At 46.5% G+C, this 17,922-nt stretch overlaps 1 protein-coding gene across 9 annotated transcripts in view; it reads right to left on the minus strand.

Annotated features, from left to right (window-relative positions):
- GPATCH8 (G-patch domain containing 8) overlaps positions 1 to 17,922 on the minus strand; it is a 102,660-nt gene that overhangs the window by 52,126 nt on the left and 32,612 nt on the right. For 3 of the 9 annotated variants that reach the window (XM_060254554.1, XM_060254562.1, XM_060254558.1), the window contains exons 2-3: positions 8,970 to 9,044; positions 6,763 to 6,797 (exon numbers count right to left, since the gene is read on the minus strand). Coding sequence is in view for 1 of the 9 variants with exons in the window: in XM_060254553.1 (XP_060110536.1) it covers positions 8,970 to 9,044 (75 nt within the window). In the remaining 8 variants the exon portion in view is untranslated. Of the gene's footprint in view, positions 1 to 805; positions 824 to 6,762; positions 6,798 to 8,969; positions 9,045 to 17,922 lie in introns of those variants that run through there. The other 6 variants (XM_060254557.1, XM_060254560.1, XM_060254556.1 and 3 more) reach the window with 4 other exon arrangements.

Genomic DNA, 17,922 nt, shown 5'->3' on the forward strand with positions numbered 1-17,922 from the left:
TCAACCATTTCGACAATGCACAACCACCTCCTTTTGGGTTGTTTTATTCCAGTTCTTCAATCAGACACGCTGCTCAAAGAGTCATAACGAAATCAAGAGAACCCACCCCACTTTGCATCCAACAACTAATTCCCAAAGTGTTAGTTGTTTGATGGATGCAGAAAGGGCGGAGAACATTAATGTCATCAACTAATTTTAGGTAATAAGCCCCATTTAGGAAAGTGTCAGTGTTTATGATTGTCAAGACAATTTGAGCTGGGAGTTAAAATTTCAGGATTTACTGAAATGCTGGCCATAGTTCAGTAACAGACCAAATGCATCACCAGCAAAGAGTATCAGGAAGCAGGGTTGGGAACAATCTCTGAGACCTTGAAAAACTATTGCCAAAGCGGGTAATACATAGCTAAGTGGGCCAATTGTTTGGCCGAGTATAATGACGCTCCACGTGCAAGTGTAGGAATGCTGCAGGAAGTAATTATGATAGGACTTGCTATTATTCAGATTGCAATCCACTGAGGGTTTTTTTTGTTTTGTTTTTATCTTACCGCAGATTTTAATATTACGAAATGCAGCAGCCTTTGACTAAGCGGTTGAGTGTCATCAATAAAAAAAATGCTGACTGAAAACAGCTGCATTTATAACACACACCCCCTCCCCGCAGAAGGACCGCTACCACTCAGATGAGACATTGTGCTAACTCCGTTGTGTTATAAATGCACTAAAAAAAAAAAAAAACCAGACAAATGAAGCCATTATGCTATTTCCAAAAGCGGTGCAGGTGGAGTGAAAGCATTTCCATACGAACCTGGCTTTAAAAACTGGGCTGTCAAAAGAACAGTTAAATGTAACACAAAGTAAGAAACTGTCCAACCAACTAATGGTAAAAAAATTTTGTTTTTGTTTTTTAATTCGTTCGCCGTGTTTTCAATTCACTATTTGCAAGTAATGTACTTATTAAAGAAGAGAAAGCATAAAATAAATGCAAGACCAGCTGGGAGTTGTAAAAGTGCTACGGCTGACACTGGGTGGGGTAGGGAGGGGGAAACTAATGTTAGAGGGAGGCAAGGAGGAGAGAAAAACTGATGAGGATTGTACACGTTAGCACCACACTTACCAAGCCACTCAAGAGGCTGTGTGCGCTTCCACATAAAGGAAGGTAAAGCATCAGCTCCCAGCCACCAGCATCCCATTTCCAGGGCAGGTCTCTCTCCCAGGAAGCATCTCACACACACAAGGGAGGGGGCACTGAAGAAGCATTATGGGATGCCTCGCTCTCTTCCCCACCAGCTCTCCTCTCCACCTTTTCCCCTTTCAATATCATTTACCGAGGCTCTCGGAAAGCAACTTCCTCTTAACATTTATGGAGATAAACCATCTGCCTCTTGGGAGGTCAGACAAGGAGAAGCTGGACTGGGTTATGCCAACTTCACTAGGATAACTATCCCAGGGGGTTTGTTCAAGGGATAAAAACAGGGGCTAATCCATTAGGACTATCCAGTGATGAACAAGGCTTCACAGAGTAAGGGCAGACAAAGCTGCTGTGTTGTTGTTGTTTTTTACAGAAAAGGTTGTAAATGTGTTAGTTTCTGGTGAGCCGTTCCCTTCATTCAGTTAGGTACCTAAGAGAGGAGAAGAGGAGGAGGAAGGCACGTGAATGCAACCCCAGTCGATTCGATCCAAATCAGGATCAGCAGACAATGTCATAATCTTTTGAGTGGCTCCGTAAGGGATGTTGACGGTGTATCAAAGAATCCACAAGCAGAAAGACGAGGTGCTACAGAGGAGAGGGTGAGACCATGCGAAACAAGAGACCAAAAAAAAATATATATATATAAATTAAAAAAAAAAAAGATTTCCCAGAAACCTAGAACTTAGTGTGGATGACACAACGAAGGCAACAGAGAAAAGCCCCAAAAGTAGTGCTACACCATTCTGTGTCTCTACATAGCACAGTATTTATAGTGCTCGACTACATACGGATGGCTGCTAAATGTCAAATCTGCAGCAGTGTCGAGTTACATGCTTTGTAAACCAAGGGAGTCCACAGATCGGTACAGATATGCAATGTGCCAAAACCCAAGCCTCATCAGCTATTACTGACTCCCTCTTTGGATCCCACGGCCACGCAGGGTAGGACTGAACAAATTCTGACCAGCGTTCACTTGCCTACACCACCCAAAGCGACAGCACCAGGAAATCTTTTATGGGGTAGGGCGACAGCCTGTTTTTACCTTCCCGGCCTGAGAAAGTGAGATCCTGCTTTAATCTTTGTGGAAAGCAGAGATATTATTTTTAATCCATTTATCATGGCCCTACTACTACTACTTTTCCTGGCAAATACTGCCAGACCTAAACTGCTGTTAAGTGTAGACAACTATGACCTGGTTTGGGGCTGAGCCAGAGTTTTAGATAAGACCTGAGAATCCTAGCAAGCTTCTACTGAGTCCAGTGGCACCTATAACACCGACAAAGTTTAATTCTGGGCATAAGCTTTCGTGGGCTTATATGCACCGGACTCAAAGTCCAGCTTATACCCAGTGGACTCACACTTTATGTCGTTTCAGACCAACACAGCTACTCAACTGAACCAAGCTTCCATTGGCGTGTCGTGGCTTTTGTTGTACAATGCCTGCAGTCTGCCGGCAGAGCAGCAAATAAGACAGGCAATTCATAGCCGGACAATAGCAGGAGACAAAGTAAAGAGGACAAAGAAGGAAGGGAACCAGTGGGGATAAACAGTCACATTTTCTGCAAGGGGGTGGCAGAAACTGCTCTTGTAATCTACAGCTCAATCTATTACAAGAACAGTTCAAGAGACTGTTATAACTGGAGCAAAAGTTGGTGTCAGCCAATGACACTGGGTGTATCCATTTCTAAGGGGAACCCATGATCACTGGAATATGTGGGTCCTACCACACAGCTCTTCCCCAGGACAGGTTTTGAGGGGTCACCAAGCATGATTCAAGTCTATGTCCTACTGCCTCGCTCTGACTGAAAGAGATTAAAAGGCAGTCAGGTCAGCAAGAAAGAAGAAGATGATTGGATTTATATCCCACCCTCCATGCCAAAGAGTCTCAGAGCGGCTCACAATCTCCTTTGCCTTCCTCCCGCACAACAGACACCCTGTGAGGTGGGTGGGGCTGGAGAGGGCTCTCACAGCAGCTGCCCTTTCAAAGACAACCTCTGCCAGGGCTATGGCTGACCCAAGGCCATTCCAGCAGCTGCAAGTGGAGGAGTGGGGAATCAAACCCGGTTCTCCCAGATAAGAGTCCGCACACTTAACCACTACACCAAACTGGCTCTCCTAAGAAAGTCTCTTAACAGCAGTAAACCAGAAGAATCAAATGATACTCAATGACCCTAAATAGCTTCTAAGTCTGCACTGAGCAACAAGGGGACTCTACTGCCATGTTCTCTGTGACAGGCTACCAGTATTTTATTCCTGTCTCATACCTTGACTGAGACATCCTACACACTGCTCTCCCCTCTCCCCAGATGGGCGTTTTCCAAGTTTGTGATAACTGGTTCCTGTGAGCAGGGCCGGCCCTCCCACTAGGCAAACTAGGTGGTTGCCTAGGGCGCCGGGAGGGTGGGGGCGGCAAATTGGGCTCCCCCACCCTTCTCCCAGTGCCCCAGACAAGCACCTAGTTTGCCTGCCTCCCCTGCCCCCTGCCACCATCGCTGCCGCCGCCCGCCCCTCCATTCCCTTCGCCTCCCGCCGCTGCGGCTCCACGCCTCCCCCCTCCCCGCTGTGGCTCTGCGTCCCCCCGCACCTCCCCCGTCCCTGCTGCGCCTCCTTCTCCTCCCTCCAGAGTTCGGACCCTTCCCCTCCCCCGTGTCATTTTCAACGCCGGAACTGGCTCTAGCGCCACGTTCCGGATCTTTAAAGTCCCCGTCTCCCTGGCTGAACACTCCAAACATGGCTAAAGCCACGCCGCAAGGGCAGGGCACACTCACCGGCTCTCAGGAATAGCATCCGGAAAGGGCGCTACTGACTGCTACCCTCCCCACAAAGTATTATAATGACCAGCCTCCTCGATATTCTTTTAGGTGACTCTTGAGCTACTAAAGAACAGCCCTTGTTTGTTTTTTGAGGCACAAAATTGCATATCCCAATAATTTACGATGAAATCATGTCGAAAACAAGAGAAGGATTTTTGCCAGAAACAGGAAAGGTTTGCTACAGGCTGGCAGCAAACCAACAAGCCGAACAGCACTACAATATCTCCCAAGTGGGAAAATTAAGTGGCTCTCTCCTGTTGTGGCCAAGTTATCCTCAACCAGTATAATGATCTGTAGACTCCCAAATTTTCTCGTCACCCCCAAGTTCCATGTTGTAGCAATACAAGTCAGCATCCCCTCAATAGATAATGCTGCAGAGCCATGCGTGAATTCAGCTGTGTTCCCAAGCAAAGCCATCCCCAGAGAGGTTTCCAGAAGGATCTGTACTGCCCATTGGCCATTTTTATAGCTTCCAGAGCCCCATGAGACCTCAACAGCTTTTTAGAAACTTAAATCCAGTTATATTTTAGTAGGCTTTACTTACTACCACCATTATAAGCCCTTATGAGAAATCCATTTTATATTTCCAGCTGAAAATTGGGTTTTACTTGCTGCTGGAAAGAAGAAAAATCCATTTTCAGCATTAGTAAAAGACAACATTCTGTCCTTAAATGCTTCCCTGAAAATGAGCAAAAATGCTTGAAGCGTCATGTTCTTCAATTTAAGAACATGTGGGCAGACTACGTAACTGCAACGACAGAGCATTTGAATCACACTAAGTCTTCAAAAATGTTTAATTTCACCAGATTTATGCTTGCAACTGTCTTTGTCAAGCCAAAAGACTAAACGCTCCCCAGTCCAATGTCAGAGCAGATGACAATCAACTGACAAACATACCCAGCTAATCAATACTTTGAGAGGGTAAGGACCAAACTACACGTTATGGCAGCCATGGATTTAACTTGTGCCCATCAAGGCTAGTTTAGAGAAGAAGTGGCATTTTAAAATGTCATGAGATATCAGGCCCACAGTGAGACTAGGCTGTTTTGGCACTTGAAAAGGTGTGGGAGTGACAAATTCACCTGAGCCCACTACACAATGGGCTCTTGTAGCTAAACGGTCCAGTTTTTTTTCTAAAATGGCTTTGGAGGCCACTGTAATGTCTAGTTTGGCTCTTTGACTTCCCACTTTACTGAACTTACCATTTTTAAAGTGAAGAAAGGCCGTGTGTTCAATTTACCATAGAGAAATCTGAGCCCCCAGGAAGGGGATAAGGCAAGACTGGGAGATTGGAAGTTGTCTAAATTGATTGCATATTTTCTCTCTTCCCTTTGTAATGTTAAAAAAAAATATCACAGTACCTCTCACAAATGTTTGCAATTGTTTCGAGGTAGACAAAGCAGTTCTAAGATTACCCCATGGTGGCCTTAACCCTGCCCCCTTTCCCCAATAAAGTTCAGTTATCATGCTAAGTGACATCAGAGTTTCACACCCAGGAACAGTTGAAGTGACTAAGTGGTTATGGACAGAGAACAATCCAAGTTGAAGTAGGCTGGAACCGAATTCAAACTCCATGGGCTCTCTGAACAGCCTCGATCAGTTCACACTCAGTCCCCAAAATGAGAAACTACTGCAAGTCTTTTGAGAATAAAAAAATCTAGGTTGCTGCTCAAAATTAGCAAGACTAAAAACACATTATTAGGGTTTGTAGAATCTTTCGGGATCAAGTGCTGTGTTCTACTGGAGAAAGTTTTCCTTCCAGACGTTTCGTTCTCAGCTGCGGAGAACATCCTCAGTGGCGTTGCAGCCGGAGCAGGCGCTCAGACCTTCTTGGCTGCTGTGCATTGAGTTGGCTGCTGTGCATTGTGCATCTCAATGCACAGCAGCCAAGAAGGTCTGAGCGCCTGCTCCGGCTGCAACGCCACTGAGGATGTTCTCCGCAGCTGAGAACGAAATGTCTGGAAGGAAAACTTTCTCCAGTAGAACACGGCACTTGATCCCGAAAGATTCTACAAACCCTAATGATGTTACCAGCCGCGAAAACCTGAAATCTTTGATAAAAACACATTGCACCGTGAAAAGACTACATTATGATTTTCAAGTCTCTGTTCATGGGCATACCATTAATAAAACCGAGACATCTGGTATATTATGCAGACCAAGAATCAAATAATTAAACAAAATCAAATATTTAAGCAGCTGGGATTTTTTTTCACAGTTGTTGTGCACACTGGCTACAATACAACAAGGCACCCTGCAAGGGCAAATGGGCAAGTGTTGGCTACAGAAGGGGACAGAGCTGTACGCATTCACAGAGCCCTTTCTGTCACCAGGAAGTAATGAATGCACTGTGAGCATGTAGGATGTAAATCATGGAGTTACCGTATTAACATCTCCAGCATAGCATGCAATAGTGCTTCGATTCTAATGATTCCATGTGACATTTGTACAGAAGGGAGCTGGCTTGGCATTTCTATTCAGATATATATTTTTGGCAAGAAAGGCTGAGTAGTTCTACAGAACCAAATGCAGCCACCTTCGTAACCACCGCCCATCCTGCCCCTCCGCAGCATTATTTCATGCATCATCAATGACTGCCATGCCTATAGCTTCATGCCAGCACATTGACAGATACTAAAATGCAGTGTTCACTGGACCAGAAGAACAGAAATAAGAAATGGGGAGGAGAGCAAGAGGAAGGAGGAGGAGAGAGGAAACCCTAGAAAAGAAATTAAAAATGCAGACCGTGCAAATACAAACCAGGTCATGGCTGCTTAGCTAATTTGGGCCAACTGCTGTGGAAGAAAAAATGTCGAACACCCCAAGTTGTGTAAATTTCTGTGAACATCTCAACATGCACACAAATACATACACAAACACACCAACCTGTGTAGAAACACAGGAAAGTGGATATATATGTACACACACACACACACACACACAAGCTGTCCTAGTGCGACAGGTTTTAAAAGCATTCATAAGCGCAAAGGGATTCAAAACAGTTCATTTTCAGAAGTCTTCAGGTAATGTATTAACAGGGTTGGATTAATGGCACAGCCAAGATTTCTCAGAGCAGAGTCAGAACTGTGTGGGTTGACGACTCAAGAGTGACCTTGGTTGGAGAACAAACCAAATATCAGGCCTTTCCCTAATGTGAGGTATAGGTGCAACAGCTGAGTTGTGGGTGGAACAAACCCAAGCATTAGAAAGCCAGCTCATGTCACTACTGGCGATGGGCCCCCCTGAATGTCTAAGGGCAAAACCTTTTGCTTCAGACCTGCAAGGAGAAGCTTTTAGATAATCTAGTTTGCCACCACGTCAACAGGGTGGAAGCATATAACTTTCAGACATCTACAGTTGCCAAGAAGATGAAGAAGATGAAGATATTGGATTTATATCCCGCCCTCCACTCCGAAGAGTCTTAGAGCGGCTCACAATCTCCTTTACCTTCCTCCCCCACAACAGACACCCTGTGAGGTGGGTGGGCTGGAGAGGGCTCTCCCAGCAGCTGCCCTTTCAAGGACAACCTCTGCCAGAGCTATGGCTGACCCAAGGCCATGCTAGCAGGTGCAAGTGGAGGAGTGGGGAATCAAACCCGGTTCTCCCAGATAAGAGTCCGCACACTTAACCACTACACCAAACTGGCTCTCCCAAGGAGCTTAAGAGCTCCAGAACCCCAGAGGTGTTGCTTTTTCACTTGCACTCCTCAATAGGTATGCATTCCCAGTTATAAACCACACTGCTGTCAAGCATAAAAGAACATGGGAAGACTGTGAGCAGACTCTGAGTAGGATTAGCTCAGCAGTGCTCCAGTCACAGAAAGAGTTCTGCTCATCTTCTAACCCGCTATACCAGGGGTGGCCAACGGTAGCTCTCCAGATGTTTTCTTTTTTGCCTACAACTCCCATCAGCCCCAGCCAGCATGAACAACAGCTGGGCCTGATGGGAGTTGTAGGTAAAAAACATCTGGAGAGCTACCGTTGGCCACCGCTGCGCTATACAACTGCCTGCCCTCATCCTATGCAGCGGCCAGCAGTGCAGTCTCAGCTGCCACGCCTGTTAACAATACAGCTCATTCCACAACTACAGCTGCAAAATAATAAGGGCTGTAACAAGGAGGGGGGGGGGTGAAGAGGCTGTGTTTGTGGGCCTCTGCACAAGGGTCTCTGCAGTCCCTCGAGAGAGAGCAGTATAACGTATAAGTCAGAGGATGGAGCAGGACGGAGGGATGGGTTCAGGGCCAGGGCATATCCATTAATCCAGCCCTGAAAATGTTGCTTGTTTTCATTTCCACAGCCTTACTCATCCATCCCATTCCTTTTCAAACTGCTGCTCCAGTGAGATTACTGCCAAATGCAAATTTTCAGTGCCGAATCTCCAGGAAAAGCTTAGGCAGCAAAACAGCGACTGCTGCGTGCCTGCCATCGCCACGCCAACGGGGCATCACTTTCCTTTCCTGTTTTCAGCCTATCAGGAGACTCAGTCAGAGGGGGCACCAACCAAAGTTTCACTATATCACCATCACCACCACAGATCTTACTATTCCAAATGACTTCAAGTGATTTTTTTTTTTCCTAGCACTGCCTTCTGCCTTTGTTCTGAATTTGCCTTCAACGTGCCAAGGAATATTTAAACTAAGGAAGATCCAATTCCATCTCCCTCTTTAGCTCCCGCTAGGGCCATGAATACTCAATAGTTAGCAATAACTGTCTGCTATATTAAGAGTTTAGATTTCTCTATTTAAAAAAACAAAACGCTTCTTGGATTATATACATTAGTGACCTTTCTCACATCGCCTTTAAACACGACATGCAAATATAACAGAAAACACTCCTCATCTGTTTTGCCTACAGTAAGGTCTAAACTTGGCATGCAAAGCTGCTGCAGTCACTGCCACAGATCAACAGAGAGCTACCTGGCGGGCGGGACTGGAGGGGAGGGGCTGAGAGCTACAAATGAATTCTTACCGATTCTATAGGCTTGTCTAAGGATGCCTGCTCAATCTCCAGGTGGCCTTCTTCATACTGATCAAAGTGATTACCCTGCAAAAGAAAAAAAAAACACGCATTACTTCCTCAAGGAGGCAAACACCATCCCACAAAACGTATTGCTAAAAGGATGCACAACAATTTAGGAACAGTGCCCTGTAGGTACCCGGCAGGGAAGGGGAGAATCCAATACACAATCTTGAGCTGCCTAAAAAGTGAGATAACGGAATCCTATTTGTGCTGCATTTTGATATTTGCTCCATGCGATAGGTATTTTAAAGTTTTCATTTCACCTCGATGCGATCAAGTGCAGACAGTCATATGAACATATGAAGCTGCCTTATACTGAATCAGACCCTCAGTCCATCAAGGTCAGTATTGTCTTCTCAGACTGGCAGCGGCTCTCCAGGGTCTCAAGCTGAGGTTTTTCACGCCTATTTGCCTGGACCCTTTTTTGGAGATGCCAGGGATTGAACCTGGGACCTTCTGCTTCCCAAGCAGATGCTCCACCACTGAGCCACCATCCCTCCCCCCCTGTCAGAAAATCACAGGCACCATTGCCAGGATACACTCTGATGACTGGGTATTGATGCATTCTCAGGATCCTTCTGGACTATCAGAACCAGCTCCACATCCCTCAGACTTTTAACACCAGGGCCCAAAGAATTACCTTTCCACCCTTCTGTCCTGGTAGACATTTTGTAACATTCCGACAGACTTCTGGTGAGCTTTGAGCCAATCTGGATAGCCCCAATAAAAAGGATTTCATTTCTGCCAGAACGTGCCTTCCTTAGGACAAGCCTATCTCCAACCTCTGATCCAGCTTGCATGACGTTAACCCCAAGGCACAGCCTGTCACTTTTCACAATAAGAAACAGCCCAAGTTTCCTGGACTTTTAACTAACCTCATCCTGTGAGCTAGTCTATGAGCAAAACACTGCAGTGCTCATACTCATTTAGAAGTCTTCAGGGACACGTGTGATGGTCTTCCAGACCTTAAATGCTAGCACTGTAGAAACAAAGCTTCCCATACCTCAGCATCTAAGAACATAAGAAAAGCTCTGCTGGATCAGGCCAATGGTCCACCTAGCCCACCATCCTGTCTCACACAGTTGCCAACCAGTTCCTCTAGAGGCCAACAACAGGGCACAAAGGCCAAGACCATCTACTGATGTTGCCTACTGGCTGTGGGATTCAGAGAATTTGTGCCTCTTAATGTAGAGGTTCCCCTCTGTCATCATGGGTAGGAGCCACTGGTAGACTTATCCTCCATGAATCCATCCTTTAAATGAATCCTTGAATTATGGACTTATCCTCCATGAATCCATCCTGTCTATTCTTGTCGTCATCACTACATTCTCTAGCAGTGAATTCCACATTTTAATCACTCTCTGTGTCAAGTATTTCATTTTGTCCATCCTGAACCTACTACTGTCCTTCAGTTTCATTGGATGCTCTCTAGTATTTTTGGAAGAGGGAAAAAAATGTCAACAAAAAATGCAGAACGCAGCTGCTAGACTGTTGCTGGGGCTCCCAAAGCGGGAGCACATACAGCCGGGGCTGCGTGAACTGCACTGGCTGCCAGTTATATACCAGATTTGCTACAAAGTGCTGGTTATTCCCTTTAAAGCCTTATATGGCCGAGGACCTGCCTACCTTAGGGACCGCCTCTCCCCGTATGAACCCCAGAGAGCACTGAGGTCAGCAGGGAAGAACCTGCTGACTATCCCCGGGCCAAAGGAGGTAAGACTCCAGAGCACCCATACTTGGGCTTTTTCAGCTATGGCCCCACAGCTGTGGAATCAGCTCCCAGAGGAAATGCGGGCCCTGCGGGACTTTGAACAGTTCCGCAGGGCCTGCAAAACCATCTTGTTCCAAACGGAACTTGCCAGCGAAATAGCACTAAATGTACTAATGTTTTTAGTATTTTAATGGATTTTAATTAATTGTAGTTAAATGCTATTTATTGTATAGTGTATATACTGAGTTTTTGTTGTTAGTCGCCCTGAGCCGCTTGGTCGGGGAGGGCGGGATACAAATAAAATGTGACTGACTGACAACTCCTCAGTTGACTCTTTTCTAAAACTGAAAAGTCCCAGACTCTTCTGCTTTTCCTCATAGGGAAGGTGCTCCAACCCGCTAATCGTCCTGGTTGCCCTCCTCTGCACTTTTTATTTAAAAGATGCACATTTTGCCTTTCATCAGTTTAGCTTACAATCTTAAGTATTCTCTACATCTTTAAGCCAGGAGTCATAAATGATACTCCTCCCCCTACCCCATGCAATATATTATCAGGCCTAAGCTCAACAGCCAGATGTTTCATTCTTTATTCCTGTGCTCTGAAATTAAAATAACTCTGGCAATTACACCTAGCCATCCATCTGACGAAGCAGGCTTACGACTATGGAAGTTTGGCATAGGATGATCTGACCGGTTTAAGGTGCATACTGCTTTTAATAGTAAAGACTATTACTGCATTTAGCTTCTTTCAAGAAAACAGTGCTTTTTTCAAGGGGAAATAAAGATGACAATTCTATAGCTCCTGCAAGGGCTCAAGATGTCTCTGCCTACAGTGGTTTGCCATTACCTAGCAATCTTACGTCAGCATGATTGGGCTTATTAATAGGAAACCAGCCTGAAGCTCGAAGACTTTTATTGTATAGGTGGCCGTGACTCAGGAGCCACGTGAAGCTCTTTCACACATATTGTGTGGCTCCTGGAGGTCAAGCAGGACCTTAACGCAGGCTTACTCTCAAATAAGTGTGCTTAAGCATTGGAACCTCAGTCAGCCTCTGTGTGCTAACCCTTAGCAACTATTTCCATCATGTGTGAAGGAGGAAAGGAGGGGGAAATAGGCAGGCTTGCAAGCTCTTCTCCTCTCACCACAGAGGTCACCCAGAGAGACAGAGTGGGGAAAGAGTGCACAAGAACAGAGAGAGCTACCAGAAAGAGGGGTGGAATTAAAGAGGGTGGCGCAGGGTTCCCCCTTTGTTTCATAGCTCTTGTAGAAGCTATATTTACTAAACTTGGTGTCAAGGCAAAGAGATGTATAATGATGTGATCAGTGATTTATATGGTACATGTGTGTTTCTTTTTCCCACTGGTCCCCCCCCCACCCCCCCAAAAATCCCTAACTTTTCCCTATGCTGGTTTTATGGGGACTGTTATTTCCAGCTTGTTTTTAAAAAACTCTCCTTCTAGCATGGTCATGTTGTGTGTGTATCTATCTATCCATCCGTCCACACACACACACACACACACACACACACACACATATATATATATATATACACACACACACACACACATATACACATACATATATATACATACACACACAGGGCTTTTTTGTAGAAAAAACCCAGCAGGAGATCACTTGTATATGAGGTCACACCCCCTGGTGTCACCAGAAGTTCCTAGCTAAATTAATGGCTATTTCCTAACAATTTATTGCCTGTCAAGTTAATTGTCAAGTACGTTGACAAACAGACACTGATGCCAGTTCTTATAACCCAGCCTTTAAATATCTCCATTTACTTTTGTTAACTATCTGAGTTGTGCTTCAAAATAAATTCTAAAACTAGCCCATAAAAAAAGAGGGGAAACTATTTTCTGGGAGACGGTGTGGAAAATCTCCTCCAGACTTAATGCCAGGATGCATCCAAAACGAAAAAAAAAAAAACAAACCACAACTTGCTCTAGATCTAACGCACATCAACTCTACAGCTCGCTACTTAGGAAAAAGAGCAGAACTTGCTCAAGCTTTCAACAAAGGGATCTGGACCTCAATCAGCGATCAGTCAAGCTTACTTTGAAATGCAGTTGTCGGTTTCTTTCTTGCTCTTTTTAGACCCTGAAGGAGGCATCCTGTTTCCTTCAAAATAAAGAACCCTAAACCCTTCTACTTGGAAGGTGTCCTCCAGCCCCACCCTCGCCTGCCACCCTTCCCACACGGACTCCTCTCCTGCGCCTGGTCTGCCTCCTCTTTGCCACCCCTCCCTTCCCACCGAAGCCACAGTAGCCCTACCACTTCCCCCTCCTGCTCGATGACAAAAATGGTGATGGCATAACTGATCAAACTGCGAATACAATCCCCTCCCACCGCGCTGCCACGGCCTTGTCTGGCCTCCAGGCCTCCGCTGCTGTGGCATAACTGATCAAATATAACCCCCCGCAGCCTCTCCCAGCCCAGCTCTTACCTGGTGACAAACAAAGAGCCGGAGGGGAGGCCATAATATTGCCAGCCTCCTATAAAGCCCTGAGGCTGAGAGATAGCAATGCACTCCACAGGGAGAGGTGGGGAGGGAACCACCACACCAATCCCACCATGGCAGACAGAGTGATGGGAGGCGGGACCAGCAATTGAGGCACTGTACTGACCTCACCGTGCTACGCGTTACGCCATCAGGCAGCAAGCCCCGCCTTGCGTAAAACCCCAAGCTTGAAGCAAGCTTTCCTTACCTCGCAGCCACTAAAGTAAGTAATCCATAAGAATTTTTTTCAGGTTATAAAGCGCAGGCCTGGGAGCCTATGGCTGCCTTCTTCTGCTGGAGCCCTGACAAGCGCTCCGGTGCTCCCCAGCTCAAAGAAGCCCTGTACATATGTACAGATATGTATTTTAGCAAAGAAAGCATTAAGAGTTTTAATAAAGACGTGTGTGTAATATCTGTTCCTGTCTTGTAGGTCTCAAACATCTGACATTTATTCTACGTGGCTCTTATATTAAGCACGTTTGTCCACCTCGGTTTAGATCTAAACTGCCGAGAGAGACTTCAGAAAGGAATTCTTCATATGACACGCAAAGCGACACGACGGACTGAGCATTCTGAACTCCAGTTCTGGAAGTTACGTGTGTCATGATGTTATTATTATTATTATTATTATTAGATTTTATTTATATCCCGCCCTCCCCGCCTAGGCAGGCTCAGGGCGGCTAACAACATTCAGATAAAACATTATACAATATATACAATAATTTAAAACGGCATTAAAAGTTATACAATAGTTAAATCCATGTCTTAAAACCATTCCAGTTTATATAATTTATAATTTAACAGCAACAGGGATGTTCCTGGCGTTATTCTATCCTTTCACATAGTGGCAGAGACCACTATATAGAGTCACTTCGATGGGTCATCAGTTCGGCCATCCTTTGTCAGCAGTCTGCGAAAGCCTGCCCAAAAAGGATGGTCTTGCAGGCCCTGCGGAATTGGTCTAGGCTCCGCAGGGCCTGCACCTCTTCCGGGAGCTGGTTCCACAGGCACGGAGCTGCAACGGAGAAGGCCCGTGCATGAGTGTTCTGCAATTTCGCCTCCTTTGGCCCAGGGATAGTCAGCTTGTTCTTCCCTGCTGACCTCAGTGCTCTCTGGGGCTCATATGGGGAGAGACGGTCCTTCAGGTAGGCAGGTCCTCAACAATATAGGGTTTTAAAGGTAATGACCAGCACTTTGTAGCGAACCCGGTAATGACCAGCACTTTGTAGCAAATGATGTGCCTATTTCTAGTGCCACGGAAAGGTAATGACAGATACAGTCAGTCGCTTGATTTGCTCCAGCAAATAAGACCTCCTCCAGAATAATCCCCGTTCCTTAAAATGCTGCTGGCCCTTTAAGAGTAGCTAGAAGACAAACGCAACCATCACCACACAGCCCTACTTAACACAAAGCTGCTTTCTCCGCTGTTCAGATTCAGAGAGTAGCTGCTATAAGCCCTGCTCTGTTGAAACACAAAATAATGCTAGTGGCATTACGCCCATCTCACTGCCTGCCCTGCCTTTTGGGAGCACGGGGTGAGTGGCAGGTGCTTAGGCAAGTTACTGGGAGGGGTGATCCCCCCCCCAAAAAAACCCCATTATTCGCAAACTGAAACAATGCTAAGCAAGTGCTTCAAAAGCTTCTTACTTTTAGGGTTTGTAGAATCTTTTGGGCTCAAGTGCCGTGTTCTACTGGAGAAAGTTTTCCTTCCAGAAAACTTTTTCTCCAGTAGAACACGGCACTTGAGCCCGAAAGATTCTACAAACCCTAATGATGTTACCAGCCGTGAAAACCTGAAATCTTTGATAACTTCTTACTTTTACTTACTGGCCACGGGGACGGAAGGAGCTACAATAGCAACACTGGGAAGAAAATACCGAAAGGGAACAGAGCACAGCTCTGAGACAAAGCTGTGGTATGTGAGGTTATTAGACACCACGCACCTGTGATTCAAAACTGGATCAAGCAGTGGGAAAACAAAACCTGGTGGGATTAGCAAAACAAAGGGAGGAAAAACAAAACCCCAACCCTTTCCTGTCTGGAGTCTCTGAACAGCTGTGCAGCAAAGTGGGGTCTATGCTTAATCCAACAGCCAGTAAGGTAGGTAATCTCTGTCTTTGCTGGGTCAAGCACTGTGGTTAATCTGATCTGCCCGCCGCTTGTCAGTGCCGACTTAATGAAGGAGTGTTAAAAAGTTGCACGATGGGCTCCTTAAAAATCGTTTGCAAACTGAACAAAGCACAGCATGAGCTCTGCTCCGTTGCGTAAACACTTCCTTCGAATTCATGCAAGCAGAGCACAAGCAACGAATGAAATTTCAGTTCTCAGCAAAGCAAGACAAAATACCAGCCCTCAAACCGCAAACGACGCCTGGCTACTAAATCCATTTAGCTGCTAATCTATCAAGAGATTAAACGGTACAAACGGAGAATAAGATTCATTCCTTTACGCGGTACTTGACATAACAAAACTGGTTATTACTTCATGAAGCCCACTTGCATATATAAACTAAAGAGCACGCACGGTTTGTAAAACAGAAATGGAGTGCTCTCTGAGGGACAGACACAGGGATTCTGGAGTGCTCTCTGAGGGAGAGCCAGTTTGGTGTAGTGGTTAAGTGTGCGGACTCTTATCTGGGAGAACCGGGTTTGATTCCCCACTCCTCCACTTGCACCTGCTAGCATGGCCTTGGGTCAGCCATAGCTCTGGCAGAGGTTGTCCTTGAAAGGGCAGCTGCTGTGAGAGCCCTCTCCAGCCCCACCCACCTCACAGGGTGTCTGTTGTGGGGGAGGAAGGGAAAGGAGATTGTGAGCTGCTCTGAGACTCTTCGGAGTGGAGGGCGGGATATAAATCCAATATCTTCATCTACCTCACAGGGTGTCTGTTGTGGGGGAGGAAGGTAAAGGAGATTGTGAGCCGCTCTGAGACTCTTCGGAGTGGAGGGCGGGATATAAATCCAATATCTTCATCTACCTCACAGGGTGTCTGTCGTGGGGGGGGAAGGTAAAGGAGATTGTGAGCCGCTCTGAGACTCTTCGGAGTGGAGGGCGGGATATAAATCCAATATCTTCATCTACCTCACAGGGTGTCTGTTGTGGGGGGAGGAAGGGAAAGGAGATGGTGAGCCGCTCTGAGACTCTTCGGAGTGGAGGGCGGGATATAAATCCAATATCTTCATCTACCTCACAGGGTGTCTGTTGTGGGGGGAGGAAGGGAAAGGAGATGGTGAGCCGCTCTGAGACTCTTCGGAGTGGAGGGCGGGATATAAATCCAATATCTTCATCTACCTCACAGGGTGTCTGTTGTGGGAGGAGGAAGGGAAAGGAGATTATGAGCCGCTCTGAGACTCTTCTGAGTGGAGGGCGGGATATAAATCCAATATCTTCATCTACCTTACAGGATGTCTGTTGTGGGAAGGGAGGAAGGGAAAGGAGATTGTGAGCCGCTCTGAGACTCTTCGGAGTGGAGGGCGGGATATAAATCCAATATCTTCATCTACCTCACAGGGTGTCTGTTGTGGGGGAGGAAGGGAAAGGAGATTGTGAGCCGCTCTGAGACTCTTCGGAGTGGAGGGCGGGATATAAATCCAATATTCTCATCTACCTCACAGGGTGTCTGTTGTGGGGGAGGAAGGGAAAGGAGATTGTGAGCCGCTCTGAGACTCTTCGGAGTGGAGGGTGGGATATAAATCCAATATCTTCATCTACCTCACAGGGTGTCTGTTGTGGGGGAGGAAGATAAAGGAGATTGTGAGCCGCTCTGAGACTCTTCGGAGTGGAGGGCGGGATATAAATCCAATATCTTCATCATCATCATCATCATCATCATCATCATCATCATCATCATCATCATCATCATCACAAATGATGCCAAGGATCAGGCCGGATGCTAAGTAGATGTTATACGTAGCACACGATCACTACTGGGATTCGCAGCAGGACAGCAGCTGCAAGTTACCTGTGAGAACTCAATTCTGAAGCCCCCCAGGGGCCTGACTACAGTTGTCATTCCCTGGGGGGGGGGGTTGGGGAGGGAGTCTCTGCCTGCCGCTGGGCAGAAATCCCACCCCCAAACAGCAACATCGTCAGAAATAAACATGATCGCTGATGTTGAGCGGAAGTGATGTCAGCACATTGGGGACATGGTTTTGAGGCAAAACTGTATGATTTGAGGCTGATTTTACCGTAGTTTCCTCCCCACCCCCCCCACTCCCAAATGAGTACCACCATGCCACATCCTTGACATCACTTCCACATGATGTCAGCATGTCACAACACTCCACTCCCACTCCTGGAAAGTTCCTTTCTACCCCGCCTCCTGCTGATGTGGCATTCAGGCCTGGCCTGACGCATATCATGACTGCAGGAAGTGGGGGCTTCAGCGTCCCCCCCCCCCCCCCCCGCACACCTTTCCTGACCTCAAAAACTCTAGGGGCATTATAGTTTGAGGAGGGCTGCCTGTGTAGTTATTTAGTGATGTGTAGCCCTCCCAGTTTGGTGTAGTGGTTAAGCGTGCGGACTCTTATCTGGGAGAACCGGGTTTGATTCCCCACTCCTCCACTTGCACCTGCTGGAATGGCCTTGGGTCAGCCAGAGCTCTCTTCTCTGGGAGAACCGGGTTTGATTCCCCACTCCTCCACTTGCACCTGCTGGAATGGCCTTGGGTCAGCCAGAGCTCTC

The sequence above is a fragment of the Heteronotia binoei genome, chromosome 15 (genome assembly GCF_032191835.1).
Source record: "Heteronotia binoei isolate CCM8104 ecotype False Entrance Well chromosome 15, APGP_CSIRO_Hbin_v1, whole genome shotgun sequence".
NCBI classification, from domain to species: domain Eukaryota; kingdom Metazoa; phylum Chordata; class Lepidosauria; order Squamata; family Gekkonidae; genus Heteronotia; species Heteronotia binoei.